Source organism: Podarcis cretensis, assembly GCF_951804945.1.
Source record: "Podarcis cretensis genome assembly, chromosome: 5".
NCBI lineage: Eukaryota > Metazoa > Chordata > Lepidosauria > Squamata > Lacertidae > Podarcis > Podarcis cretensis.
In genome coordinates, this window is record NC_137174.1 from 14,602,582 (window position 1) to 14,630,222 (window position 27,641).

Below are 27,641 nucleotides of genomic sequence, written 5' to 3' on the forward strand. Positions count from 1 at the left end.
CGGGTCTTCGCTTTCTCAAGGCGGGCGGGGCGAAAGTCAATCCCGGCCCCAGGGAAGGGGCGGGCCGGGTTCCGCCGGCCTCACCTCGCCCGGGCGACGTCTCCATTTTGCTTCGCTGAGCTGCGTTAGCGGGGATTGTCGGCCGCGCCTCAGGTGAGAGAGCGGGAAGGCGGGAACCCGCGGGGGGCAAAATACCTCAGTAATAGTAGCAGTAGTAATAGGGGTATTAAGTTCTAACGACGTTTCCCGTGTTGTGTGTGTGTGTGTGTTTTAAACCAAACCCGTGTTTGTGTTTGTTTTCCTTCTTGACGACGTGGACGTCTCCTCAGCCCTCGACCCGCTTTTTTTGGACAACGGTCTCTCTCCCCACTTCTGTGCGTGCCAAGTTTTTGAAGTTCAGGGGCTCGAGCAAAGAAACAAGCCCCCTCCTCCCCTCCAGACCCTTTCTCGAGAGTTGAACTGCAAACTCTTAATGCTGCGGACATTGCCTTTTTTTCTCTCTCTCTCTCTCCTCCCTCAAATTCGGATCAAATTCGGATTAACAGCCGCAGGGCAACCACGACTCTTTTCAGCTCAGGGCAAGGTTAGGAATGAGAAGCTTCCCTTGGAAATCAGGCGACCGAGGCTGAGAGTAACTAAGGCTAACGTTAAGGGATAAATGCGCATTATTTTTTTTCCACATTTCCTTCCCCTCAACCTTGCGCCCCAGGCGGCAGCCGCGGAGATCAGCGCGTGATTTCTTCAGCTGCTAGCATTCTATAAAACCGGCTGCTTGCTCAAGAAAGTAGGGGCAGAGGTGCTGCCTCGCCTAAAGCGGCAGAGGAAGCCCCAGGAATTGCCCCTGCGTGGGGCTGGTTTGCCTCTGCTAGGCTGGCCCTGAGTCTTTTTTATGATGGTTGTGACTATATATATATATATATATATATACACACACACACACATACACACACACACACACACACACAGAGAGAGAGAGAGAGAGAGAGAGAGAGAGAGAGAGAGAATATATATATATATATATATATATATATATATATATATATATATATATGCTGTGAACCGCCCTGAGACCTCCGGGTGTTATTTAGTCGTTCAGTCGTGTCCGGCTCTTTGTGGCCCCATGGACCTGAGCACGCCAGGCACTCCTGTCTTCCACTGCCTCCCGCAGTTTGGTCAAACTCATGCTGGTAGCTTCGAGAACACTATCCAACCATCTCGTCCTCTGTCGTCCCCTTCTCCCCTCCATCTTTCCCAACATCAGGGTCTTTTCCAGGGAGTCTTCTCTTCTCATGAGGTGGCCAAAGTATTGGAGCCTCAGCTTCAGGATCTGTCCTTCCAGTGAGCACTCAGGGCTGATTTCCTTCAGAATGGAGAGGTTTGATCTTCTTGCAGTCCGTGGGACTCTCAAGAGTCTCCTCCAGCACCATAATTCAAAAGCATCAATTCTTCGGCGATCAACCGCCTTTATGGGAAAACCATAGCTTTGATTATACGGACCTTTGTTGGCAAGGTGATGTCTCTGCTTTTTAAGATGCTGTCTAGGTTTGACCTCCGGGTACAGGGCGGTATATAAATTCAATAAATAAATAGGTGCTTTTGCTTTTTTTTTTTTAAAGTGGTTACTGAACTGCATGCATGCTCTTTGGAGGAAATTTGTTTGCCGATGCGCTTTCAATGTTAACAGTGACTAGTAGCTGCCTCCTCTTGTTTAACACACTGTGAAAGTACTGGAGTTTTTCTGGATTAAGCTGAAGTGAAGCATTGCAGGGGCTTGGATTTAGAAGACCCTTGAGGGCCCTTTCCAGCTTTCCAATTCTGTGATTCTATGACTGTGTGGCTTTTGTGATGCAATGATTCTTGACACATTTGCTTTTAGTTGTACAGTATGTCCAAAACGGAAAGCGTGGCAGTGGGCAAACGCATGAGTCATACAAGGTAGCTGTAACCCTGGATTTGCCATCCTGCCTTGTGTGCTCACAGTGCCCTTCATTCAACAGGTGCTCCCTGCAGAACTTTGAGTTAATATTAAAGATCTGTTAACTGCTGTTGAGTTTCTTTGCAAACAAGCAGGCATTTATTTATATATGGGGTGGAGATTATGAAGTAATCCTGAAATTGGGACTTCAGGCAGAATGAGATTGTACTTTCTCCTTAATCAAACAATGCTATGTGGTCCTGTACTTGCAATTCATTTATTCATATAAACTGCCCCATCTCAAAGTTGGGTAAGATTTTAAGTCCATAAAACTGAAATTTAAATAACCAGATAATGACCATTATATGATTCTTTAGCACTTACCTCATATTAAAACTACCCTGAAAAACTAGCCCTAACAGATTACCCCTACAAACGAACAAGTTTCCTGTGTTCCTGTGTGCACTCTTAATGATCACCCCTGATCATACATGTGTGAGCAATTACCCCTGTAGATTTCTAGCTACTATTTCATGCAAAAACATTAATTGAAAGGGTAGACCAGGGGTGGGATTAAAATGATTATCATACGTAAAGTGATTTTATGTTCTCTCCCAAAGTGAACCTTCCATATTGATGTTAATAGCTTGTGTTTGAACTCCTAAGCAGGCTGTTACGAATTTTGACTTGCCTTTTAGGAGACTGTTTTTGAGAACAGTCTCTCTGAGCACACGTAGTACAGCTTCATAGTACATCATTATTTTCTGTTAATTCAAAACAGCCCAAGCTGAAAACAAACGCAAATACAAGAAAAAAAAGTGGCTGCTGTTTAGTAGTCTCATTAAAAAACAACAACGAAATAAAATAAATCAGTCATATAATCTTGAAAGCAATTTTACACACTATATATATGGGTTTCTTAGACACTATCATATAGGAATTAGTGTAGGCTAGAAACCAGTGAGTATATAATCAGATAGGACAAATAACACTATAAATGTTTGTGAACTGAAGCATACATGCTGAAATACATTCATGTAGGGCCATTACATGTGACAATCTGCAGATGAGTCATATATGATATATTTATTTGTTCTTCAGTGCAGGCAATCCATAAAGGGCCCCCCAGATTCCTAGAGTATTCATGTATGCCCCCTTGCACATCTCCTCCGGTCTTCCTTCCTTCAACTCTTGTCTTTCTACATTCCTTTTTGCTACCTTCATTCAATTTTCCTGTTAAGCCCTGTGTTATTACTGGGCCGACTATTGCATATATTTATATGTATTTTAAAAGCTTTTTTTTAAAAAACAGGGGGGTTTTAAGGGGCCCCAAACCGACTTGGAGTAGAGAAGCTAGGGCAAGGCATTGCGGTCTGCTGGTGTTAGCCCTGTTGTGGAATGGGACAATTGCCTGCATCTTATCTGTCTTCACCCAGAAAGGGCTAATAGCAGATTGTGCTTGATGGGTGTGAAGAAACAGGGTGGGGACGAAAAGGGTTAAAGCGCTGTCACCACCTGCTCTCTCAGTGCTGCTCCTTTCATTCAGTTCCTCTTATGGTTGCTTTATTTTTTATTTTATTTTTTTAAAAAACAAATACTTCATTAGGATAATAAAATATAACTGTATTTGTATTTAAATGCAGCTGATTTCTGTTGCAGCATTCAGCAAACAGGCTCCCCTTTTTAATGAAGGTGTGTCTTTCCTCTCTTTTCTTCACCCTCATTTAGCTTATCAGTTTTGCCATTAGCACATAGTGCTTTATCTTCTCAGACTCATTCTCAGACTCATTTCTCATTGTCCTCAGGATTGGGTATAGTTCTAGCTGCTGTTATCATATATGCCGCTAATGCTGCCTTTGGCAGCATTACTCTCTTGTCTTTAGAGTAAGTTAATAAACATAGTGTTTGGATATTGTAGCCTAATATTTGCTCCATTGAAGTTCTTACAAAAAAAGAGAGATTTTGTCAGTATTTATTTTCCATAGTCGATTTCCCACATAATGCTTTGGCCCTCTTATTCCCTGTGGCTCTGTCCATTTCTGTTGTGAAATCTTACTTACGGAATTCCCCTATTTTTTTCTTCTCCAGTTGTATTGCAGTGCTATCTAGTAGATGCCTGTGATGCTTATGCAAAAGCACTGGATTCACTGTTGTGTGGGAAGAATGTAACTTCCCCAGCAACAAAAATATGATGGTTTGAATGCTTTAGAAAAATCTTGGTGTCTCCTGTCACTAAAACATTACCTTAAGTAGAGGATATCTGGATTCCAAAAAACAATTTAGAAACAAGGATGCATTTATTGCACTTTTAAAAATTGTAAAAACCTTCCCTCTATATTTGTAGCTTAATTTGAAGTAGTGGGTACCTTTATCTCGTGTTTGGGTTTCGTTCCATCTCCCATTCCTGCAGTTACTTGATATGATGCTGCTTTGGTGCCTTATCCTTCTCAAACTCTTTAACCAAGTTTCCTTGTTCTTGTGTTCCTTCATGCTTTTCCCCTGATTAGTCAGTTTTATTTACACCATTACCCATTTTGAAAAGGCTTTGGAAATTAATGCAAGAGCGATAGCATAGCAAAAATGCCCTAAAGCTTCCCAAAACAATCTCTAAGCAGGAATGTGCTTTGCTATCATTCATAGAGAAGACAAGGTTGGGAAAAAGAGGTAAAGGTTTTTCCTTTGAAAATCAGTCTAGCAGAAACTGTAAATGTAAGGTTACCTAGTCCTGGACTGTGGATATGTATAGCCATATCTTTGCGTGTCTGCTCCCCTGTCAAGATCTCTTTAAAAGGATTTCTCAAACATTGCTGAAGGTCCTCACAGTTTTAACAGTCAACTTTGGATTTTGTTTTATTCTTGCATGGCTTGCTAGGAAACAGTATGGAAGGGAAAGAAAGTGCTGAGTGAACCTGCTAATGAATAAACAGTTAATGAATAAGATTTCTGTGTGTGGAATAGAAGAGGTCTGTAGCGATACCTGGGGCTGAAGTAGTGAACAGGCCCCATATAAATAAGAGGAAATGGAAGAGGATCACAGGCAAAGCAAGGGACTAGCAACTTCATTGCCAACTGTTACATTCATAGAAGCATATGGCAAAGCGAAATGAAATAGATGGCATAGTCTCACAAACCCTCTGTATCTCAGATTTGACCCAGTTAAATCGGCAATGTAACAAAGTTAAATTTGCACCGGCAAATGTGAAAGGTGTAGCCATGGAAGAAGGGGATGTTTTCAGAAACAGGTTTGACTGTAGTCTGGTACAGGAATCTACAGATTTTGACTTGGCTCACTAGCAGGTCATAATTTATGGACACCTCTGACCCCTCACTTCCAAGTCCCCTGTATGTGCCAGAGGACACAATTGCACCGTGACCACCTCCAGACTGCAGGGTGATGAGAATTGCCTAGTAGGAAGAGGGGAATCTTCATATCTGGCCAAGTGACAAACAGGCTGGGGCTTTTGTTACCCTGAGCTTCCTTCCAAGCTTTGCATTGAGAAACACTTGGAGCTGTTTGTGACATTAAACCTCTCCTTCCCATTCCCATGGCAAAAGGAGGGGAGATTCTACTCCTTGGAGAGTAGATTTGTGGAGACTTGATTTACTGATCCAGCGATAAAATGCACAGCCATGCCTCATCAGTGCTTCTCTTCCAAGATTCTGAATTAGGAGGAGTGTCTTAATTTAATTTTCATTGCTATGAAGCTTGGGAGAAGAGAGTTTGTTGTAACTGAATGCTACCCAGATAGCCTTAATATAAAAAAGGCAGATCCTTTTAAATTATCTTGAAAGCTTTTAAATTTTAGACTGTTTTTCCTAAAACACACAGTTTATCACAGTCAAATGAACTACTCTGTTTCCTGCTTGGCGTTACGTAACTGCCTTTGTGGAGGGTGTGGTCCTCATTTTTTACTTCAGGAGGATACACTGAAACATGGATTAATGACTCATTGTGGGATGGAAACAAGCTGGCTGGCCTTTAGTAAGCTCATATTATGTGACTTCAGTTCTCTGGAAAAACAGAAAATGCCTGAGAGGGCTATAGGCACTGTGGAGCTTGTGGAGGCTTGACTTCAATTCACCACCTCTGATTTCTAAGCTTTTAAGTCTTTCTCCCTTTTATATGGAGGCAAGGTTAATATTGTACCCAGTTGCTCAGCAAGGAAAAAAAGAAACCTGCTTTTCTGTATTCTGATGAATGACTACCAAGGCCATAATATGGATGGCACATGCATTAAAACAGGACTGGGAAACCTTTTTGGCCCATGGACTAGATTGTTATCTCCCTCCAGCCCTTGTGGGTCAACTTTGACATGTTGGAGGGGCTACCACCTGTCATTTGCTCAACATCATGGTGTCTGATAGGTGGGTCCTGTCAAGTAGACCTGCCAAAGGTCTGTTTTGCTGGCATATTCCCCCACAAGCAACATGCTGGTGAACCAGAACCCTACAGCGAGCAGCACCAACCAATGAACAGATTGTTATATCCTTCTGGTGGTGAAGTGCTCACATGAGGAAATCACTTAACTCTTAAGTAAAAGCTCTCAAGTGCTTTTCTTTTGTCTTACAGAATGTCATACCCAGGATATCCCCCTTCAGGTTACCCTGCTTTCCCTGGCTATCCTGTAAGTATTTACTATATTTCAGTTCTCTCTCTTTTTCACACTTTAGCACAGCAATAGACAATGATGATTTGGATTGTTTTGCTATGTATTTAGTAGGCATAAAGGTTCAATCAGATGGTGCCTTTAAGCCAGGTATGGCCAATCTGTGGCCCTCCAGATGTTGTTAGAAATGGCCAGTAGTCAGGGACGATGTGAGTTGGAGCTCAGCAACACCTGGAGAGTTGCAGGTTAGCCACCAGTGGTTGAAGCAGTCCCAGGGTAGTTTTCTGGATCAATTTTATTTGGGTTTCAGGCAGCTCCCAGAGATATTGCCAGTGCTTCTCGTCCAAGACCAGGACTACTGTAAGAACACTGAGGCTTGTGTTGTAACTGTATATAATAACAAGTGCATATTATTGCTTAATAAAAATTAAATTGAATTTTCCCCTGTATTGGGTTTTGAAGTTGCAGAGGAAAAGAAAATGTTAAGAGTGTTTTGAATTGTTGTTATGAAGGTTATTGACTCACCCACATCAATCTGCTTCTGTCATGCATAATGGCATCTTCTGTCCTCCGAAGTGCTCTGAGGTTTCACCACATAAAAGCACAGTTTGTGCTTCTCCAGCAAATACTCTCAATGGCACTTTTACTTCTCTATTTTTTTCCTGTTTCATGTTTACTCAATGGACACACATTGTTTCGCTCGTGTTCGTCCACTTCTTCATAATAGTATATTTTACTTCTGTTCATAATTTTTTTCTTGTTTCGGTGTTTATGCTTTAAATTCTTGTTTGGTCTTTTGTTCATGTTTGGTTTTGGCGTTTTTAATTTATTTTTTGTTATAACGTTGCTTTTTATTTATAATCTTTAGTTTGGTCTACTATAATGTGTATTATTTTTACCAGTGTTTTTTTCATTCTCTCCCTCCTCCCTTTTTTCTTCATTGTGATTCCCCCCCCCCTTTTGGCTGCTTTTTGTTTGTTTGTTCCATGCCTGCATTTATTTGTAATGCAATTCACTATTTTAACTGTTTGTTTTTATCTTTCCCATGAGTGATATGGTTGGTATTATGTAAAGAGTTTTTACTTTTTTATTCAGGTAGCGTAGTGTATTACTAGATTTGTTTGTGTGCGCGTGTGGCAAATTTGTTTGTACTTCTGCATCCAGGCAGAAGGAGGGAGAAGGGAGATGTACCTTCAGGGCAATAAAATATTAATCAGTCCCAGAACCGTATATTGTAAATGTTTGTAGGTCTTAATTTGCCCTGAGACTGAACAGTCTCTACTGTATGATGTGCTTATTGCCCTCACTTCCCTTTGTCTTGATGTTGATACTATATTTTTGGAATAGGAGGGTGTGGAATAAATGAATGAAAATGACTTTTATTCTTAGGGATGGTATGGTGAAGATGAGCATGCCTGCCTTAAGACCGATTCTGTGAACAAAGAGGTTCAAAGGAGCCCCAAGGAGGGCCCCTTTGCAGAACTGTTTATTAGCATGTTTTACTACCTGAGTTGTAAATGTCTTACATTCTAAGTTGCTGAGACAAAGCAAATGTTGGACTCAGAAGCTTGACTCCCTAAGAGGCTCGTTTCCTGGCTGATGTTAAAATTAAGTAAAGAATGTGTTAGATTGTTAGCCTTGAAAGAGGGATAGATTTATAGTTTAGAGGTGACCCGATATAACAAGGAGAAATAGCAGATGATAGTTTAAGAACTAGTAAAAAAAAAGGTAAAGGGACCCCTGACCATTAGGTCCAGTCGCGGATGACTCTGGGGTTGTGGCGCTCATCTCGCTTTACTGGCCAAGGGAGCTGGCGTACAGCTTCCGGGTCATGTGGCTAGCATGACTAAGCCACTTCTGGCGAACCAGAGCAGTGTACGGAAACACCGTTTACCTTCCCGCTAGAGTGGTACCTATTTATCTACTTGAACTGTGTGCTTTCGAACTGCTAGGTTGGCAGGAGCAGGGACTGAGCAACGGGAGCTCACCCCGTCGCGGGGATTCGAACCGCCGACCTTCTGTTTGGCAAGCCCTAGGCTCTGTGGTTTAACCCACAGTGCCACACACTAGTACGCAGGCTTAAATGCTGCATGAATATTATAAAAAACACCCCTATTGAAAAAACTGCTAATTTGAATAGACATGGGATATATGCTATTGTTGGGGGTACATGTTTAGGAGCAAACATGATGTAGGTGGATCGGGAAGCCTGTAAACTGCAGTTTCTTAACCAATAGGAATTGTAGGAGAAATATTTGAACCATCTTAGGGTATAAATTATCTGTGATGTGAACTGGAATGTGCAATCCCCTCTTTCCAGCATGAGTTGGGGGGGGGGTCTTTGCCCACATCTGCTTATGCTTGATCATGGTGTATGTAGACTTTCTCCTTTCAAAGAGAAATTTGAATCCCTCTGGGAAAGATCACTGTTGTCCATAATAATTAATTGTCTGTTTCATTGCTCCTTTGGGATTTCTGATCAATGAAGTTTCTCTTTCTGTATTGATAACAGTAGGCGTTATGGTTGACCTTGCTTCTGTTACTTTAGTCCGAAGTCCAGTGTTGTGGGTAGGGTGAATAAGGGCCAGTGTTTACTCAGCCACAACCTCGGAGGCAGTTTCTGTATAGATCTGTATTTTTTCTGCTTCAGTGGTAGACTCCAACAGCTTTGCAGGATGGGATAATTTCACCATTTTGCAAAGTGCTTGGAAACTGGGTGCATGCGATGGAGCTTTCTCTGCCTCTCTGGCAAGCTCAGAGAGGAAGGGAGAAACACTCACAGGGGAGCCCAACTTCTGGCAACCTTGCAGAGCTGGGTATCTGTTTCTTTCTTTGCAAGATGCTTGTAGCCCGGGTGATAAGCAGGGAGTTTTCTGTCTTTCTCTCCTCTGAGCTTAGAGATCTTCAGTCTAGCTTCTGACATCAAATGTTGTCAGAAGCTGTTCAGGTGGAAGAGGCAGAGGTATTCTCCATATCTGGCACTTGATGGTATGTAGTAGTGACATCCTCTCAATTGCAGTTGTTTAATCCACTTTTATTTTATTTTATATATATATATATATATATATATATATTAATCCACTTCTTGAAGAGGTTTCCCACTTCATGGACGATGAGCATTCCATGTTGGTATTCTGCTATCTTTGGAAGATGCACCTGTTTACGCAGTCATTCCCTTGACCTATCGACCTGAGTCTCCTGTTTTAACTACTGTGTTGTTTTAATGCAATTGTTTTATGGTGTGTTTTTAAAAATGACTGCGTAAACAGGTGCATCTTCCAAAGATAGCAGAATACCAACATGGAATGCTCATCGTCCATGAATTCATAATCCCTTTCAAAAACCATCTAAATTACTGATCATCACTACATTGTCTAGCTTTGGTTTCTTAACCATGCTTTCCATGAAATCTTAAGTGGGAAACTGTAAGTTTAAGAGCTCACTCCAAAACAGGATAAAAGATCTAAGGGAGTTGCAGTATACTGAGAAACTTTAGAAACAGAGATCCAATAACTATAGTCCTAAGCAAATCACTGGTCTATCTTCCTTAAATGAAACCATGCACAGAGCAAAACTAGCAACAGTTGGCATAAATGCACCAAATGCGGAACAAATAGTTTTATAAACATCTATTGAGGACACTACAAATTAACAAGGGAGATATTGGCTTACTTATAGACCATAAAAGGTAAAGGTAAAGGTACCCCTGCCCGTACGGGCCAGTCTTGACAGACTCTGGGGTTGTGCGCCCATCTCACTCAAGAGGCCAGGGGCCAGCGCTGTCCGGAGACACTTCCGGGTCACGTGGCCAGCGTGACAAAGCTGCATCTGGCGAGCCAGCGCAGCACACGGAAACGCCGTTTACCTTCCCGCTAGTAAGCGGTCCCTATTTATCTACTTGCACCCGGGGGTGCTTTCGAACTGCTAGGTTGGCAGGCGCTGGGACCGAGCAGCGGGAGTGCACCCCGCCGCGGGGATTCGAACCGCCGACCTTTCGATCGGCAAGCCCTAGGCGCTGAGGCTTTTACCCACAGCGCCACCCGCGTTCCTCTTATAGACCATAAATGGAACTAAATAGACCATATAAATCAAATACGCCCCACTTTCAAACCTCTTCAAGAAGTGGATTAAACAACTGCAGTTGAGAGGATGTCACTACTGATGTTGCTTTCTGTAGAATAGATACTGTTCCATCTTCTTGATGAAAACTTGTCTTAGTTACATGCATGCATACATATTGCAGAAGTTATTCTGAAATGTATGCTTTGAGTACATAAGAGGACTCCAAGATTGGAACTTTATTATACTGTCTCTGGTCCTGGCAAATGCATTTTGAATTTTACATTTACATTTTATTTTACTTTATTTATTTATTTATTTATTTATTTATTTATTTATTTATTTATTATACCCCACCCATCTGGCTGGGTTTCTCCAGCCACTCTGGGCGGCTTCCAACTGAATATTTTAAACAATACAGCATTAGACATTAAAAACTTCCCTAAAGAGGACTGCCTTCAGTTGTCTTTTAAAAGTAAAATAGTTGTTTATTGCCTTGACATGTGCTGGGAGGGTGTTCCACAGGGTAGGTGCCACTACTGAGAAGGCCCTCTGCCTGGTTCCCTGTAACCTTACTTCTCGCAATGAGGGAACCGCCAGAAGGCCCTCGGCACTGGATCTCAGTGTCTGGGCTGAACGATGGGGGTGGAGACGCTCCTTCAGGTATACAGGACCGAGGCCGTTTAGGGCTTTAAAGGTCAGCACCAACACTTTGAATTGTGCTCGGAAACGTACTGGGAGCCAATGCAGATCTCTCAGAACTGGTGTTATGTGGTCTCGGCGGCCACTGCCAGTCACCAGTCTAGCTGCCGCATTCTGAATTAATTGCAGTTTCCGGGTCACCTTCAAAGGTAGCCCCACGTAGAGCGCATTGCAGTAGTCCAAGCGGGAGATAACCAGAGCATGCACCACTCTGGTGAGACAGTCCGCGGGCAGGTAGGGTCTTCGCCTGCGTACCAGATGGAGCTGGTAGACAGCTGCCCTGGACACAGAATTAACCTGTGCCTGCATGGACAACTGTGAGTTCAAAATGACTCCCAGGCTGCGCACCTGGTCCTTCAGGGGCACAGTTACCCCATTCAGGACCAGGGAATCCCCCACACCCCTGTTCCCCCAAAATTTATTGCATTAACTGTTTTAATGGTCAGGTTTGCACTGTATGTATTAGGCAAGCATATTTGTTCCATGTGTGATTTTTATTTTATTTTAAGTACAGCAGAGTTGTTTTCTTTAATCCAGCAAGTGGTGGAGCTGAAGTGAGAGCCTCAGTATAGATTTTCAATTTTCTGTGACTTTCTCTAGGTCTTTCTTTCTCAACTGTGTTAACTCTTGATCTACTGCTTGTGTTTAGCCTACAGGGCAAGAGTCTACTTACCCACCTGCTGGTCAATATACTTACCCTGCTGCTCCTGGAGGCTTCCCACCTATGGGAGGTGGTGCATATCCTGCTGCTCCACCAGCTGGTGGCTTCCCAGGGGCTACAGGATACCCACCCGCACCTGGTGGGTACCCCGCTGCGCCTGCTGGATACCCTGGGGCTCCTCAGCCTGGTGGAATGCCAACTTATCCTGGAGGTAATGTGCTGAAACACTGTTGGCTGCTTATCTCTGCTGTAGTTGAATGCCTCTGTTTGGTGGCTTAAGAAATACAAGGTTGTACCCAGCAAAACCATCCTGTTAATGCAGGACCCTCAACCTGTGCAGCAGGGCTTCTTTTTCTACCCATCTATCCCCACACTCTCCAGATCTGCTCTGGAAGGTTGTGGAAACCGCCCAGAATGGGCTTGCGGAGGGTAGGCATGAGGAAGAGGAAGTCCTTGACTAACGGGACAACTTCATATTAAACCCTAAGCAAGAAAGAAATGAATCAATGCTCTCAGTGAGGTGCTGGTTATGTTCAGAAAGGTCAGAGAAGCTTAGATGAAGAGGGCAAAGGTAAATGCTCAGCTCCCATTCCAATCAGGCACTGAACAGGGTAGGGAAGGACACTGCGTAACTGAGAGTGACTATTCAAGGCCACACACCAGTCCCAATCCCACATAGTGTTAGCTTACTGCATACTTGCCACCATTGGCCCCACATGAATGACTTTTAAAAAACCTACTGTAAAACCAGAACCATGTTAAGGAATAGGTAAGCTTCAGACAAGGGCTGGCTTATTCAGACGTACTTTTCCTTTGCTCTCTCCAGGCACAGTCCATGATTTAAAGCTCTGTGTCTGAGTGTGCCACCCCACTCCCCCCCGGAGCTTTCCCTGCGACAATCCACTCTTTAAAGCTGAATTTGAGCAAATGGCAATTTGGGTTTTCTGAGGATTGCCATTTGCTCTGATTCAGCTTTAAAGACCAGCTTTTTGTGGTGAAAGCTCTGGAGCAAAAAGAAAGAAAGGTGCTCAGGAAAGTGTGGATAAGGCTGGCCTTTGAAACAGCTAGCCTTAACTCTGCAGTGTCTGCTGAATGATTCTTTAACTCCACCCCCCACCTCTGCCCACAGCATGCAGTGAGCTGCCTGATTCATTTGGGAAAATTCCTTACCCAATATAAAGGAAAAAAATCATTAGGATTCTGGTAGTGAGCACAAGTAATACAGGTTTTCAAACAGACATTAAATCAACTGAGCATTTTCTAGCTCTTTAAATTAATGTATTAACTATATTTTGTACTTTGTGATTGAAATATTTTGGTTGCACTTGCATGGTATCAGATTTTTTATTTTTTTAAATGTATTTATTCCAGGCGCTGGGTTTGGAGTACCTTCAAATGGTTCTGGCTATGGCTATCCGCAGCCTCCAACCCAAAATTATATGGGAGGTGGACCAGCACAAGTACCAGGTATTGAACAACTATAGTGATTGAATATGGAAAGGATAAATCATTCCGTTTATGGGTTTAGAGGTGGAATGCACCCTGTAAAATATGAGACTAGTGAGGCAAACTTGTATCTGTAAGTCTGTATTCCACTGCTGAAAGACAAAATAGTAGTTACTGTATTTTTCGCTCCATAAGGCGCACCGGACCATAAGGCGCACCTAGGTTTTTTTTTGGGGGGGGGGGGAATCAAGAAAAAAAATCTTATTCCCCCTCCAGCCCCAAAGAGCAAAGAAGCCAAGACAGCGAGGGGGATCCATCCCACTGGCTGTCTTGGCTTCCTCTTTAGCCGCGCGCAACCTCTCCAGCCGGGAGAGGCTGCGCGTGGCTTTGGCAGAAGCCAAGACAGTGAGCGGGATGGATCCTGCTGGCTGTCTTGGCTTCATTTTTAGCCACGGGGCTGGGGCAGGGGAAGCCCGAGCTTGCCCCAACACCAGCCCCCAGGACAGGTCCGGGAGTGGTGGCAAGGTTGCGAAGCCTTTGGAGGGCAGCGCGAGTTCCTGCTGTGCTCCAAAGACTTCAGGGATAGCCACCTGAAGCTTTTGGAGCACAGCGGGAACTCACGTTGCGCTCCAAAGGCTTCCTGTTCCTTTTGCTGAAACCGGGAGAGGAAGACTCTCCTGGCTTCAGCGAAAGGAACCCGAAGCCTTTGGAGTGCAGCACGAGGTCCCGCTGCACTCCAAAGGCTTCAGGTGGCTATCCCTGAAGCCTGGAGAGCGAGAGGAGTCCGTGAGCACCGACCCCTCTCGCTCTCCAGGCTCCAGTGAAAGCAACGCGTAGCCTCCGGAGCGCGGAGCCAAGCTGGTGCCAAATGTATTGCTCTGTTTTCCTTGGGGCCACATCCTTGATGCCGGGGGGTGGGGTGGCGCGTCTTTTCATCTGGAAAGCCCAGGACTTCCATACACACCGCCCAGGCCTCTGCCTCAGAGAGGTCACTTCGATGTTGCTAACATACCAGAAACAATGTGAGAGGCAACAGCTATGAACTACCAGTCTCTGCAGCCACAGCAGGTGCTGTGATTCTTCAGTAGTTTGACTTCAACCCCAGAAGCGCACTTCATGGTCTCTCGAGACAGACGAAGGCCTGCAGCTCTTGCACCGGCCTCATATATAATCCCATGTGGGGACAGTGATTCACAAGAAACAGCATCTATGCACAGCCCCAGCTGGCTTGTGAGTCCACTAGTGGTCCTGCATGATCCTGAATTGCATGGGTGCTGCCGTAGTTGGCTCCTATCGTTAATGTTAATCTGCTCAGTGGCAATGCAGATATGACATGACACCCTAGTAAATACTAACCAGGAAAAGGAGGGGGGGAAATTGGTGCAAAAAAGCGAGAGGGAACCTGTGAATTTGTGGCATTCCTCCTCATCTTGGTTATGCTGCTGTTAATGCCACATCTGCACTGTGCCTTACTGAAGTCCCACTTCCTTACCTTGTGTCAGAAAGGACCTTGGAAATAAAGATAGGGAGTTCCAGGCTGCAAGTGATAGTGTTTTAATGGTCAGCTTTGCATCCAGCAAGTATTTCATCCATGCACAGCTCCCTGAAGGGAGCAGGAGATGCAAGGAAAGAGACAGAAATCCGAAATGTGATTGAAAGTGACACAGTTTGGTGGGTGCTCATGTCACTGTGAAGCCTGCAGGCTGCTTTGCAAGTCCTGAAGTTCTCCCTGATCTGCATGAGGAAATATTAGCTGAAAACCAGTGCATGAATCAGTAGCAGACTTCACATTTTGCTGTGATGATATTTTATGCACACAGCATGGCAACAATAAAATCTTATTTCAATTTTCTATTTTTCTTAAGCTGGGTATCCAGGTGGACCAACTCCAACGCCACCTCAGGTATGTCATTTGTATTATAAAATGGCAAAATGTTGTTGGTTTTATTTGATTATGGTGGGGAATGCAAATTGTTTTGACAAAGAAAAAATGTTGTGGTCCAGTTCTGCAGATCAGTATAGAAAACTACTCACTTGTGTATGCAGCATATTTGAATACACCTCTTGGAGTTTGGCTTGAGAAGCCAGAGAATAACTGAGACCTTCAGTCTTAGGGGGCAAGCTTTCCTTTTGAGGGAAATCAAGCTAAGTTAACTTAGTGTTGTATTGGCTAGGTTGTTGCAAGGGCTCTGGGTGGACAAATAGAAGCAGTTTAAACTACAAAAAGGTATGCTTAATGAAAGTGTGCGAAAAACTTTCTAGGGGAGGTTGTGGAATCTCAGCTCAGGCGTACACAAGCCATAATTCCAGTGTGTGTCAAATTACCTCCCTCCCTTCCTTGTTTTGTGATAACCAGTTTGTCATCCATATGTGGCAAACCATAGTTGCTGCATATTTTGCCTCCAGGCCTGAATTGGAAACCATGATTTGAAATGGGTTTCCAATTATGGTTTGGAGAGGAACTTATAATGATTTTGCTTGTCTGATTTTGAATAAACTTGTTATCATGACTCGGGAAGGACGGTAGATAAATTGGAGTATACAAGGAGAAGATCGCTTGGCCAAGCTTGAGCTGTAGCCTTCCATGTAAAAGAAAGAGCTGGGGGCAAATAATAATAATTGTCAAAATAGTAAAATTGAAATAGAGGGAAAAGTTTGATATTAGTTTTTTAAAATCTGCTTTTAAATTAAATGCTAATAAAACCCTTCTGCAGTAGCCATTTGTAAAGGCCTGCCATGTTTTGAGAATTGCAGCCTTGATGATTCCAGTGTGGTAACTTGGAACATAATAGATTTTGGCAAAAGTTACACTTCACAACAGGGTGGTTTCCCCTCTAAGCCATCCCCCTTGAGGTTCAGGCCACTCTTGCTTTGGAGTAGACATAGTGAGCCCTTGTTCTCAGAATTCAGGATCCCAGTTCATCACAGGACCCTCCTAGGGGCTTCTTCTACCATCTCCTTGTGCTCAGATTCCTCTTCCTTCCTTCTCTTAGACTGGCCCCTGTACAGTTGACACAGGCAGTGCTGTTGCCTCTTGCCTCACCCAATAAACTTTCCTTTGACTCCCAAGGGAGTGAGGGATTGCCACCCTCCTACTTATCGTTGAGTCAGCTGCTTTAAAAGAGGGTTAGACAAATTCATAAAGGATATCAACATTAGCCATGATGCATGTGTTCTGCCTCCACAGTCAGAGGCTGTATGCTTCTGAATACCAGTTGCTGGAAATCGCAGGAGGGGAGAAGGCTGTTGTGCTTGCAAACTTCCCACAGGCATCTGTTTGGGCACTATGAGAACAGGATGCCGGACTAGATGGGCCATTGGCCTGATCCAGTAGGCTCTTAGTAGGTTCTTACATTCTCTTCCTGTGCCTGTGTTCCTGTTGAAAGCCCCAAATGCTGTGGAGCTTTTCCTGCAGCTGCATCTTCAGTTGTTCTCTCCTTCTCCCTCTCTTCGCCTCAAGCCTACCTCTCCCTCTCTGTGTTTCTGTTTTAGCTCTGAAGGCTAAGGGAGGAGATGTGTCCTCCAGCCTGAAATTGATTGCTGGGGAAATTTCCTGCAAATACTTATAAAGGCTTGAGCCGATGACAGGTGCCCCATCATATTAGTAAACCAATTCTGTTCATCTGGAATATATTGGCCTCCCGACTGCTTAGGATGTCTCTCCTTTCCCTCTAAAGTACTGATGCCTAAGATTTCATTGTTGAGATTGAATAAGCATTTCACATGGATCAATAACATGGTAAAACAGATTTCTCAATCTCAGCCTGCAGCCATGACTCAACATATGCAAGGCACAATTCGACCAGCTCCGAACTTTGATGCAGGCCGGGATGCAGAAATTCTGCGCAAGGCTATGAAAGGCTTTGGTAAGAGCGGTTTTGTGTTTCATACAGTGTTCGTGTTTAAACTTGTGTAGGCCCAGAAACCAAACTCTCTTCTCTACCTTAATCCTGCACGTCTCTCACTAGATCCTTCCAACACTTGTATATATTTTAACCATAGTCTTTAACATAACTTGGGGTGCAAATCAGCCTTTCACTCTACAACCTGAATTGTTTATATGGAATATTTTTTTCCAACATGGCTTCCTCTTTCCATGGCTTGGTTTCCATTTTGGATTTTTAAAAATAGAAATACGGGCAACAGTGAAAAAGAGCAGCAAGACTTGGGATAGATGGGTGTGTAGAGCGGGGCATGAAGAATCGTAACCATGAGAGAGGATTGCACAATATTCAGGGCACTAGATGCTCCTCAAGACTGTCCTTGGCAGGGAACGTTTAAAGTGTATCCAACACTGTCCAGGGCAGATTTTGGTGGTGCCTGATTTGGTGGCTGCAGGTGGGAGGAGAGGAGGGTGAATTTCCATTGTATAAGAGAAGTCCATTTGCACCAAGTTGGATTCTACCCCAGAGCTTTTGTCAGATGTCCCCGGGTTTGAAATCTTTTCCCTACATTGTGCATTGCTAAATACCTGTTTTAAGCAAGCCTATCTCGCTGCATTCAAACTCTGCAGTGAAATGCTAGTTTCATTTTGTACAGGAAATCTATGAATGTGAGCAGTTTGCAAAGTCTCTGTACTAAAGCAGTGTTTTTGCCCGATGTACACCTTGGGGTGTACAATAAAAGGGATGAAATGGTTTGATACGAGACTACACTGAGTTGCCTTCTTGCTCCCTAGGAACGGATGAACAGGCAATCATTGATGTTGTGTCCAACCGCTCCAATAGTCAGAGACAGCAAATTAAGGCTGCTTTCAAGACCATGTATGGCAAGGTATGATTGCTGGTGATTTTGTTTTAGTCATAATAATTAAAAGCAAATCAGCAGCTGGTACAGCATATGGACAGCTTATGTGCTTAACTGTCATGAGCAGAGTGAGGTCTGTAATTTAACTTCATTTCTTTATTTTGTCAAATACTGGACCCTCCCCCTGTAGTGGTTTTCAAGAAAGCTAGGAGTGGACATAGCCTCTGGCTGTGCTTTACTAGTATAATGTATAACAGTGAAGTGTTGCAAGTAGCTTCATGTTCAGTATGTGCTGAGTGATGTAACCTATTTCAGACAGCGGCTTCTCCTATCATAGAAGATTCCAAATAGCTCTTTGACATAAAAAGTCAGTATGGGCCTTGTTGAGGTACTAGTATTGACATACAAGGCACATGTCTACAACGCACCAACTCTCTTGCATTCTGCTGTATAAAATAAAATAGTAATTTATTCTAAAATGGCTGCCTGTGTTATGATCCCCTAGTTTAAAAGAAGTTTTAAATTGATTTATCATGATTACTGCCTTCATTTTCTTGAAAATATGTCTCACTAGACTTCAGTAAACATTGATTTGCCAGCAGCTGAACTGTACATTTTCAGTCTGTGTGCACATGCGTATTTTATGAATGTATGTCTTTCTGATACCACTTTGTAATTGGACAGGATTTAATTAAAGACCTGAAGTCGGAGCTAAGTGGAAATATGGAAGAGCTGATCCTTGCACTGTTCATGCCAAATACCTATTATGATGCTTGGAGTTTGCGGCATGCCATGAAGGTATGATTTTCATTGGCATTTATTTTTGTGTAAAATGGTCACATTAACTATAAAGGACTGCAAATGCTCAACTAGATCAAAGTCATTTCAAAATTTATTTTCAGCAATAAAGGTGAAAATTGTGTTAATAGTTTTTAAAATTAAGGAATATATACAGTGTACATTTCCAGAATATTCATAGACAAATGCAACCTGCTCCCTCTCTCTCAAAATTACGGCAAATCTCTCATAAAAATAGGCCCCAATGCCTGTCTCGCAAAATTAACCATGGTCCTCTGTTTTGCATATTCTTTTGTGCTACTCACAGAACCCCACTTCTTGTTTTCTTATTCACTTGGCTTTCAGTCAGAGTCAGAGATGATTGTTCTTCCCTCTCCCAGTTCTTTATTCCACCCCCACCCTGTTGGGGGAATGGGGCACATGTGCAATCCAGGAACACCTTGTGCTTGGCAGAAACAAATAAACCATCAAATTAACACCCTGCACCCCCACCCCCAAATCCATTGGAATCCACTCCTGGCTTTCTCCTCAGCCCCCTTCAGTTCTCCAGAAAGGCAGGTTGGGAGTGGCAAGAGCTGGGGTGGGGAGGCAGGTGAGAGAAAAACTTTTAATGTCAGGCATACAGAAGGAGAGTGATGCTTCTGTCACCCTCAGCCAACAAGTCAGATATGCAGCGCTGGCTTGTCACCAGTAGCAGGGCTGGGTGACTATGACTGATCTAGATGCAGAAATACCTGTAAGTCAACTGTGGGAGTACTTCAGGAGGGAGGCAGGAATGCTCACTCTGTGAATTTAAGCTACAATCTAGTTGAAAATATTGCTCCACTGACAATGAATGAAACCTGTGCAAAGAGCATAGCAGTGCCCAAGTGTAATTTATATGTACATGGTACCGATTCCTAACATGAATCTCCCCACACATCCCTTAGTCATTTTAAGAAATGGAGAAGGCCTTCTATGTTCTGAAAAACTGAAGGATTGATTGGTGTCCTTGCTTTCTTTGCTCAAGCTCCTTACATTTCTGGCTGCATAGCTTCTATATATACCCAGATATGGAAATATGTATGTGTTAGAGATACAAGTGACAAATGCCCTATAGACACAGTTCCCTGGTTGTAGCCAGCTGAGTTTTACTAACGCATAGACCCATTAAAATTAGTAGACCTAAGTCATGTTCACCCGTGCTTGTGCCTGCATCCTGTTCATTTCTAGTGAGATCATCACTGGATTATGCTCTTAGATTATAATACTTTTCTTCTGTAACAAACCTTGGGAACTATTGGTAGCTGGTTGCTAAATGAAGCAAGTTTGTTGGGTAGGTTTTTTTGCATGAGCTGAAAGATTCACAATGGCTTGCAACATGATCTAGTTGAATGAAGCAATATGGCTCAGATGTTCCTACAGTACAAAAAAGTGATCAATCTTCTTTCTAATGTAATAAAACAATTAGATGTTCTGGTCAGCTTTCTGAGCAGCCTGCATTGAGGTAATGTCTGTAGTGCTTTGTTTCTCTGCCTGCAGGGTGCAGGCACACAGGAGAATGTGCTGATTGAGATTCTGTGCACAAGGACAAACCAGGAGATTCGAGAAATTGTCAGATGTTACAACAATGAATTTGGAAGAGATATTGAGCATGATATTCGGTCCGATACGTCAGGACACTTTGAACGATTACTTGTATCTATGTGCCAGGTAGGATGAACAACCATCTTCTGTCGCATTTATGTTTACCAAGCACATGTTTACCTCGATAACAAGGCCACCATATAAGTATCTAGTTTGTGCCAAGTACAGTTCCACCTGTAAGTTTTCCACCCCTTTTGAAATGTATCCTGGGTTAGGTACCATTCCTTGTATGAAATAGGATTTGATGATAGGACTAGGCTTTTTCTATCAGATGGAGATTTCAAATACCTATCTCTTAAAGTAAATGGTCTTGACTTAACATGACCATCTAGGAACCGATCAGTGTGACATCCAGTTCTGAAGGAGACCTATTACTGAGGAATAATATTATTGAATAAAACAGACACAATAGATCAGTAGCTCCCAATTAGCTTAGTACTGTGGACCCCCATTTTTCAAAATCCAAGTCAAAGACCTACTTTTGAAAATGTGGTAGTTTTTGTTATGTGAATGGTGCCACCATACCCTTCAATATGTCCCAGCACAAAAACCAGGATGTGTGTCTTCTGGGCTGTGCTCCTGCACGAGTCATTTGGCCCACACACAAACATGGTGCCCAAAAACGTGTGTTTTGGTGCACCGCAATGTTGTGTATCAGGCTGTGATCTCATGTGTGAGCATGGCACTCAAAAACGGCATGTTTTGTACAATTTTTTTCCTCTTAGATGCAACCAAAGTACTGTGTTAAATAGACCTGTTCCATCTTGCCCAAACCAAAACTCTGATTTGGAATACATCTCTCCTAACCAGTTCAACCTGTTAATGTGTTGATACAGGCACAGATCATGGACCAGGCCTCCTCTTTTTGCACATTGTATTGATTTTTTTTTAAAAGGCACATTTATTAATGTGCTGCCATTCTTTCATATCTTGCTCTCTGGTTGGGGCGACGAATCCTTTGGTCCTCCAGATGATGAAGGACTCCAGCTCTAGTCCGCATGGGCCACTGATGATGGGAGGTTTAGTCCAGCAACATTTAGAGAGCTGCAGGTTCCCCCATCCTCTTTCTGGGAACAAAATTGGTTCATTTCAATGCTTACAATCTTACAGTGCCAAGAAAGTTTGAAACTAGTCTGTCTTTCCAGCTCAGTTTAAATTTCTCCCCTAAGTGATTGTCATTGTTGATGAAAATAAAAGTATTGGACTAATCTGTTGTTAACTGATAGAAAGATAAATAGTTTGGTCATGTTAGTAATATTTATCTTACACTGTGGCTCTGCTTAATTTAGCTACCACTGTAATGTTCAAGTATTAATTTCTAATTTCTCCCTGGTCACAGTTACCAGTGGCTTTAAATATAAATTAAACTGGGGGGGGGGCAATCTTGCCTTGTCCTCTAGACGATTTAAATTATGAGATGACTGAACAGTTGATCTTAGGTTTGCTCATTTCGTTTTGCATATTTGTGGAGCCATACCTGTGTTCAGACAAGGATACTGTAAAGCATAAATGGAGGCCAGATGTTTAATCATTTGATTTGCTATGTCTAAATGAAAGAGAAAAGGGAATCACCATGCTTATACTTCATTTTTGAATGGTTGAAGGAAACTTGTAAGCAAGGCTAGTACAGTAAGCCTGCAACTCATATGCATTTAACCTGTGTACTTGGCAAAAAAAGTGAATTAAAAGAGGGTGGGCAACCAGGGAAAAAGACTTGGCAATCCTGCCTGCCATTGACCCCAATGAGTTCTGACTATACACAATTTCTGCTGTGATCCCTGGAATGTAACCCCTGCATAAGTTGTGGGCTTACTGTATATAATAGTAGTAATGAATATTTTTCTCTCCTACAGGGTAATCGGGATGAGAATCAAACCGTAGATTACCAAAAGGCTCAGCAAGATGCCCAGCGCCTTTTCCAAGCTGGTGAAGGGAAGCTGGGGACTGATGAGTCTGCCTTCAATATGGTCCTGGCAACTAGAAGCTTTCCCCAGCTGAAAGCCACAATTGAAGCCTACTCTCAGGTAGACAAGAAGGGGAGGGCATTTGTGTGGACTAGACAGGACTGGATTTGGCTTTCATCAGTTCTTTGGCTAAAAAAATTAACATTTCCTACTTAATATTTCCTACTTCTTTCTTTTTCCCTTTCCTTCTCCTCCTGCAATGAGGCTACATTTTAATATTTTAATGTTGTTTTTAAGTTTTAATCATTCAACTTGTTTTTATTATTGCTTGTAAGCCGCTTTGAACCCGGCCTTGGCTGGGGAGGGCGGGGTATAAATAAAAATTATTATTATTATTATATTTTTGCAGGTTGCTAACCGAGATTTATTAAGCAGCATTGGCCGGGAGTTTTCAGGAAATGTAGAACGTGGTTTGAAGGCTATCGGTAAGGGACTTTTCCTGCATTTCATTGTTCAATGAGGTCATTTTTATGGGCAATTTATTTACCAAGCACCTACAACTATTAGATGCTGGAAACTTCGCTCATTAATGAGCATTAGCTGGGACTTCAGTGCCCTTCCCAGACCTGTAAAATAATTTATGCAAAATAAGAGGACTGATGTCAGTTACTTAATTTGCACATGTGATGTACAGTGGTACCTTGGTTGTCAAACTTAATCTGTTCTGGGAGTCCGTTCGACTCCCGAAATAGTTTGAAAACCAAGGCGTGGCTTCTGATTGGCTGCAGGAGGTTCCTGCACTCAAGTGGAAGCCGTGTCGGATGATTGGCTTCCAAAAGACATTCACAAACTGTTCCGGGTTAGTGGCGTTCAAGAGCCAATTTGTTCAACAACTAAGCTGTTCAAGAACCAAGGTACCACTGCTTCAGATTGCTGGTGGTGCAGTAATCCTTTCTCTCCACTAGAAGGTACACTCCCCAAAGAAAGCCCTCACTGGAGACTGGGCTTAGATGCACCACCCATTTCCTCCCTAGAACCAGTTAGGGCTGATCTAACAACATTTAAATCTAATTTACCTAGTTAAGGACATGACTGTTAATTTTATGCTTTTGGACTCTTGGTCTTTGTATAGTCTTTATGTTATAATATACTTGGGGGGGAATGCAATGACAAAAAATGCAATTTGGTTTAAAGATTCTGGCAGGTTGATGCTGTTAGAATCTTGTTGCTTTGAGCTGTCAGGGTCAACTCCGAGTTGATCTTAATACTTGTTTTATTGCAGTGCAATGTGCTCTGAACCGCCCAGCCTTTTTTGCAGAGAGGCTTTATCATTCCATGAAAGGAGCCGGCACAGATGACTCTACCTTGGTTCGAATTATAGTCACTCGCAGCGAGGTAAGAATTTATTATGTGTAAATTTTACCTGTTCATTATACACACCATCTGGCCATACTTCTAAAGAGGTCAAATGGCTCCTTTATTAAAACGCAAATGCATACGGTCTTTTTACTGTTCAGGCACAATGGAAGGTGACAGAAGCTGTAAGCACTTTTGACAAATTGATAGTTGAAACTTTTCTGGTATTATAAGCAGCTTTCTTTATTAAACTTGTACAACCCAAGTGTCACATTGTATAGATTCAAGGCCATTAGCGGTGATGCCAGTTACCTGAGCTGGCACAGATCTAGATGATAGAAAGCACTCTTCTTTTAGGTAGCAGACTCAGTGCCACATTGTTCCTGGCAGTGATAGTTGCCCCAACCTCAGTCTTCATTATTGAGTCATTGCTTTAGAGGCTTTCCAGGTAGAAAGACTGGCTATGAACATGAGGTGGGGTAGCTGCAGTTGCCAAGACAGGTTGGAGCAAGAATGAAAGCAATGAACTGTTTCATGTATTTATTTATTGTGTGTGATTGCTTTTGTCATGTTGTTAGGCCTGGCAATACATCAATATCTTGCCCAGGACTGCTAGGAGGGGCAGACCGTGATGACAGCTTCATTCAATGGTATGGGTGAAGCTGCCACCTCCTGAGTGAAGCTGCCATCCCGTGTGCCCTCATACCGGCAGAGGGAGAGACAAGCTGCATTGGCGAGGCACGATACAGCTTGTTCCTCCCTGTGCTTCTTTAAACGGCTTGGCTGAGCACGCCGCTGCCCTCGCCAAGCAGTTTTGCAGATCCCCTGACACCGCACAAGCCAGCAGTAGGGTGGGGGCTCTGTTAAAGTGCTTCCCAGCCCCACTCCTGCTTGCATGTGGGCAGGATTTTGGCTGGGGAAGGGCAGGCTCTGCCACACTTCTCCATTGAGGTGTGCACCCCTCAACAGAGACGTTTAAAGGAACCCCCACCTCTCCTGGCTCTGTTAGACTAGCCTATGTGCAGTTGCCTCAACTGCTGCCGCTTAGGGGGTTGGATGGGCTCAGCCAGGGGGTGCAGAGGCTGTGTGGATACAGTGGTTTTGCACCCCATGGCTTGAGGACCAGGCTCTGTGCACGTGGCTGCCTTTGTCGGGGAGGGTGGGCTGTCTGTTACCACCCCACAAGGAAAGTGGCGGCTTGCCTGCATAGGCAAGGGCAGTCAACGCACAGAGCCTGACAGGCTCTGTGAACTTGGCAACTGATGCCTGGTCCATCTTCGGGGGGGGGGGGGTAAGTTTGCTGCCTCTTCCTCCCAGGGGAAAGAGGTACCACACCAGCAGAGAGCACCTCCCAAAAGAGGTCCCTGCTGCTGGCACACCAGGGCTTGCTCAGTTGGGGGGTAGGAGCCTTCCCATCCACCAGGCGTTGGGATGAAAGCACCTCAGCTTCCACAGTGAGAGCTGAGGTTGGTTTCACCCCTTGCTGGTGAGACACCACAAGGTTGAAAATGTACTGTATTTTTCGCTCTATAGGACGCACTTTTTCCCCTCCAAAAATTAAGGGGAAATGTGTGTGCGTCCTATGGAGTGAATGCAGGCTCCTTGGCTTCAGCGATAGCAACACGAAGCCTCCGAAGCGCAGAGGGAGCGCTCCCTCCAGAGGCTTCGCGTTGCTTTCGCTGAAGCCTGGAGAGCAAGAGGGGTCGGTGCTCACCGACTCCTCTCGCTCTCCAGGCTTCAGGGACAGCTGCCCGAAGCCTTTGGAGCGCAGCGGAAACTCGCACTGCGCTCCGAAGGCTTTGGGTTCCTTTTGCTGAAGCCGGGAGAGCAAGACTCTCCTGGCTTCAGGGATAGCCGCCAGACGCCTTTGGAGCGCAGCGCGAGTTTCCGCTGCGCTCCAAAGGCTTCAGCCACGCACCTGCCTGGAAGCCGGAGGAGGACTCCTTCTGTTCCTTCTCCAGCTTCGCTTGAAGGGGCGCTGCGCAGTTCTCCCTCTCTGCGCAGCGCCCCTTCAGCGATGCGCCTGCCCTGGCTTCTGCCTTAGCTGCGCACAGCCTCTTCGGGCAGGGGGAGCCTTCATCCCGCTGCCCTGAAGAGGATTGGCGCAGTTATCCCAGAAGCCAGATCCCTCTTGCTGTTCTGGCTTCTGGGATTCAAAATATTTTTTTTCTTGTTTTCCTCCCCCCCCCCCAACTAGGTGCGTCTTATCATCTGGTGTGTCCTATAGAGCGAAAAATACAGTAACACTTCCCAGCCCTAGTTATTATTTTGTATGCTATCTTTCCATAGTAAAAACCATGCCTTCAGGAAAGATGGCATACAAATAACATGAACTTCTCCCCCAATGTGGAAATGAAGGTTGCATTACACATCATCCACTGTACCAGAGAGTAGCATATATGCATTACTTACTTGTTCATAGAGAGCAGTATTAGAGGCTGGATCGCTAGGCAAACCTATGTCTTGAGTAGCTTTGTAACATGTTGCAGACTGTGTTTCTGGTGTCAAATTAATTCTTCCTCATCATCAAACTGGCACTGAAGTTTTAATGCCCAGTGTGGGTGAATGGGGCACAATCCATCTGGAATTTCAGTGGCACTAGACCTGCCTGTTGAGTTTAATGGGATTCATGAATTAAGTTGTGTCTTCTCTCAGTTGTCTGCTTTGTTTCTTTTGGCACAGATTGATCTTGCACAAATCAAACAGATGTTCACCCAGATGTATCAGAAGACTTTGGGCACAATGATACAAAGTGACACAAGTGGAGATTACAGGCGTCTGCTCTTGGCCCTTGTTGGTCAATAGACCACGCTGAAACAAAGAAAATGGAAAATGAGCTGCTTGGGCAAATGACTATCATTGCATATAAGAGCATAAGTTATCCTAGACAATGTAAACAAGTATGCTTCTAATGGATGGTTTATTTTGCACATATAATTGCCTTAATTTCGCACATCATGTACTTTACAATATAAAATAAGACACCTGCTGTCTGAGTTGTAGAGAAGTGTCTTTCTTGTTACCGTGGCTATACTCAATACATTAATATAAACCAATATCACTTATTTACAAATATTAAATAACCTTGGATTGTAGCTAAATTACTCAGAGTAGACTTAATGAACCACATTAGTAGAATACAACCCCTTATTCTTGTGAGCATTTCACACATACAAGAAAGAGTCCTTTCTACTTAGGAAATTTTTCCTATATGTACAAAGTTTGTAGCAGTTCAGAACATGCCGGGGTGGGGAGAAAAGGCTATAATAAAGTATCTTGGAATAATGCATGGCTGTCTTGCTGAAACCTTCAATAAATATGCAAAATAACAAAACCGTACTAGAAGCCATGCCAGAATTATCCCCGTTGGAACATTTTGCAAGACAATCACTCACACTACAAAGAGCTTATAACCCACCTACTCTCAGCAGTCAAGAACATCAACACTGGAGGGAGCTGTTAGGAGTGAACGTGGAGCACTGGTACCAAACTGTATGGGAAATAGCCTTACTAGAAAAGCTAACCAACAAACCAAAACTAGCACAGGGACAAATAAACAAGGATGCCTTCACCCCAGTGTGGTTCCCCTTTATTACACAGCCCAACAAGAACCCAGCGACAGCATGCGAATTGACATGGCTAACTTGAGCCAACAACCCTTCATGCACAAACAAAACTTACTGCAGCAACTTACTGTAGCCCCCATGAACACGAATGAATGAATAGAAAGGGAACCTATGCATGTAACTCTGACACAAAAACCTTGCACATACACTGTAAAAATGCAAGTTTACTACACCCCACCTCTCTTCCCACAACCT

General features: G+C 43.6%; 1 protein-coding gene across 1 annotated transcript; it reads left to right on the forward strand.

The window, feature by feature from the left end:
* ANXA7 (annexin A7) lies at window positions 1-27,107 on the forward strand. Its single transcript, XM_079975335.1, has 13 exons — window positions 1-153; window positions 6,486-6,540; window positions 11,933-12,155; window positions 13,316-13,411; window positions 15,256-15,293; window positions 17,154-17,256; window positions 18,069-18,163; window positions 18,821-18,934; window positions 20,456-20,626; window positions 22,414-22,584; window positions 22,874-22,949; window positions 23,747-23,859; window positions 26,503-27,107. Exons 2-13 carry the CDS (start codon window positions 6,487-6,489, stop codon window positions 26,623-26,625), a joined length of 1,377 nt encoding a protein of 458 aa, XP_079831461.1. The 5' UTR covers window positions 1-153; window position 6,486; the 3' UTR covers window positions 26,626-27,107.
* The last annotated feature ends 534 nt before the right edge of the window (window positions 27,108-27,641 follow it).

Coding starts and splice junctions, on each gene's coding strand:
- ANXA7 (XM_079975335.1), top strand. CDS start 6,487: ATGTCATACCCAGGATATCCCCCTTCAGGTTACCCTGCTTTCCCTGGC. Junction 6,541..11,932: donor CTGCTTTCCCTGGCTATCCT/GTAAGTATTTAC, acceptor GCTTGTGTTTAG/CCTACAGGGCAAGAGTCTAC. Junction 13,412..15,255: donor TGGACCAGCACAAGTACCAG/GTATTGAACAAC, acceptor ATTTTTCTTAAG/CTGGGTATCCAGGTGGACCA.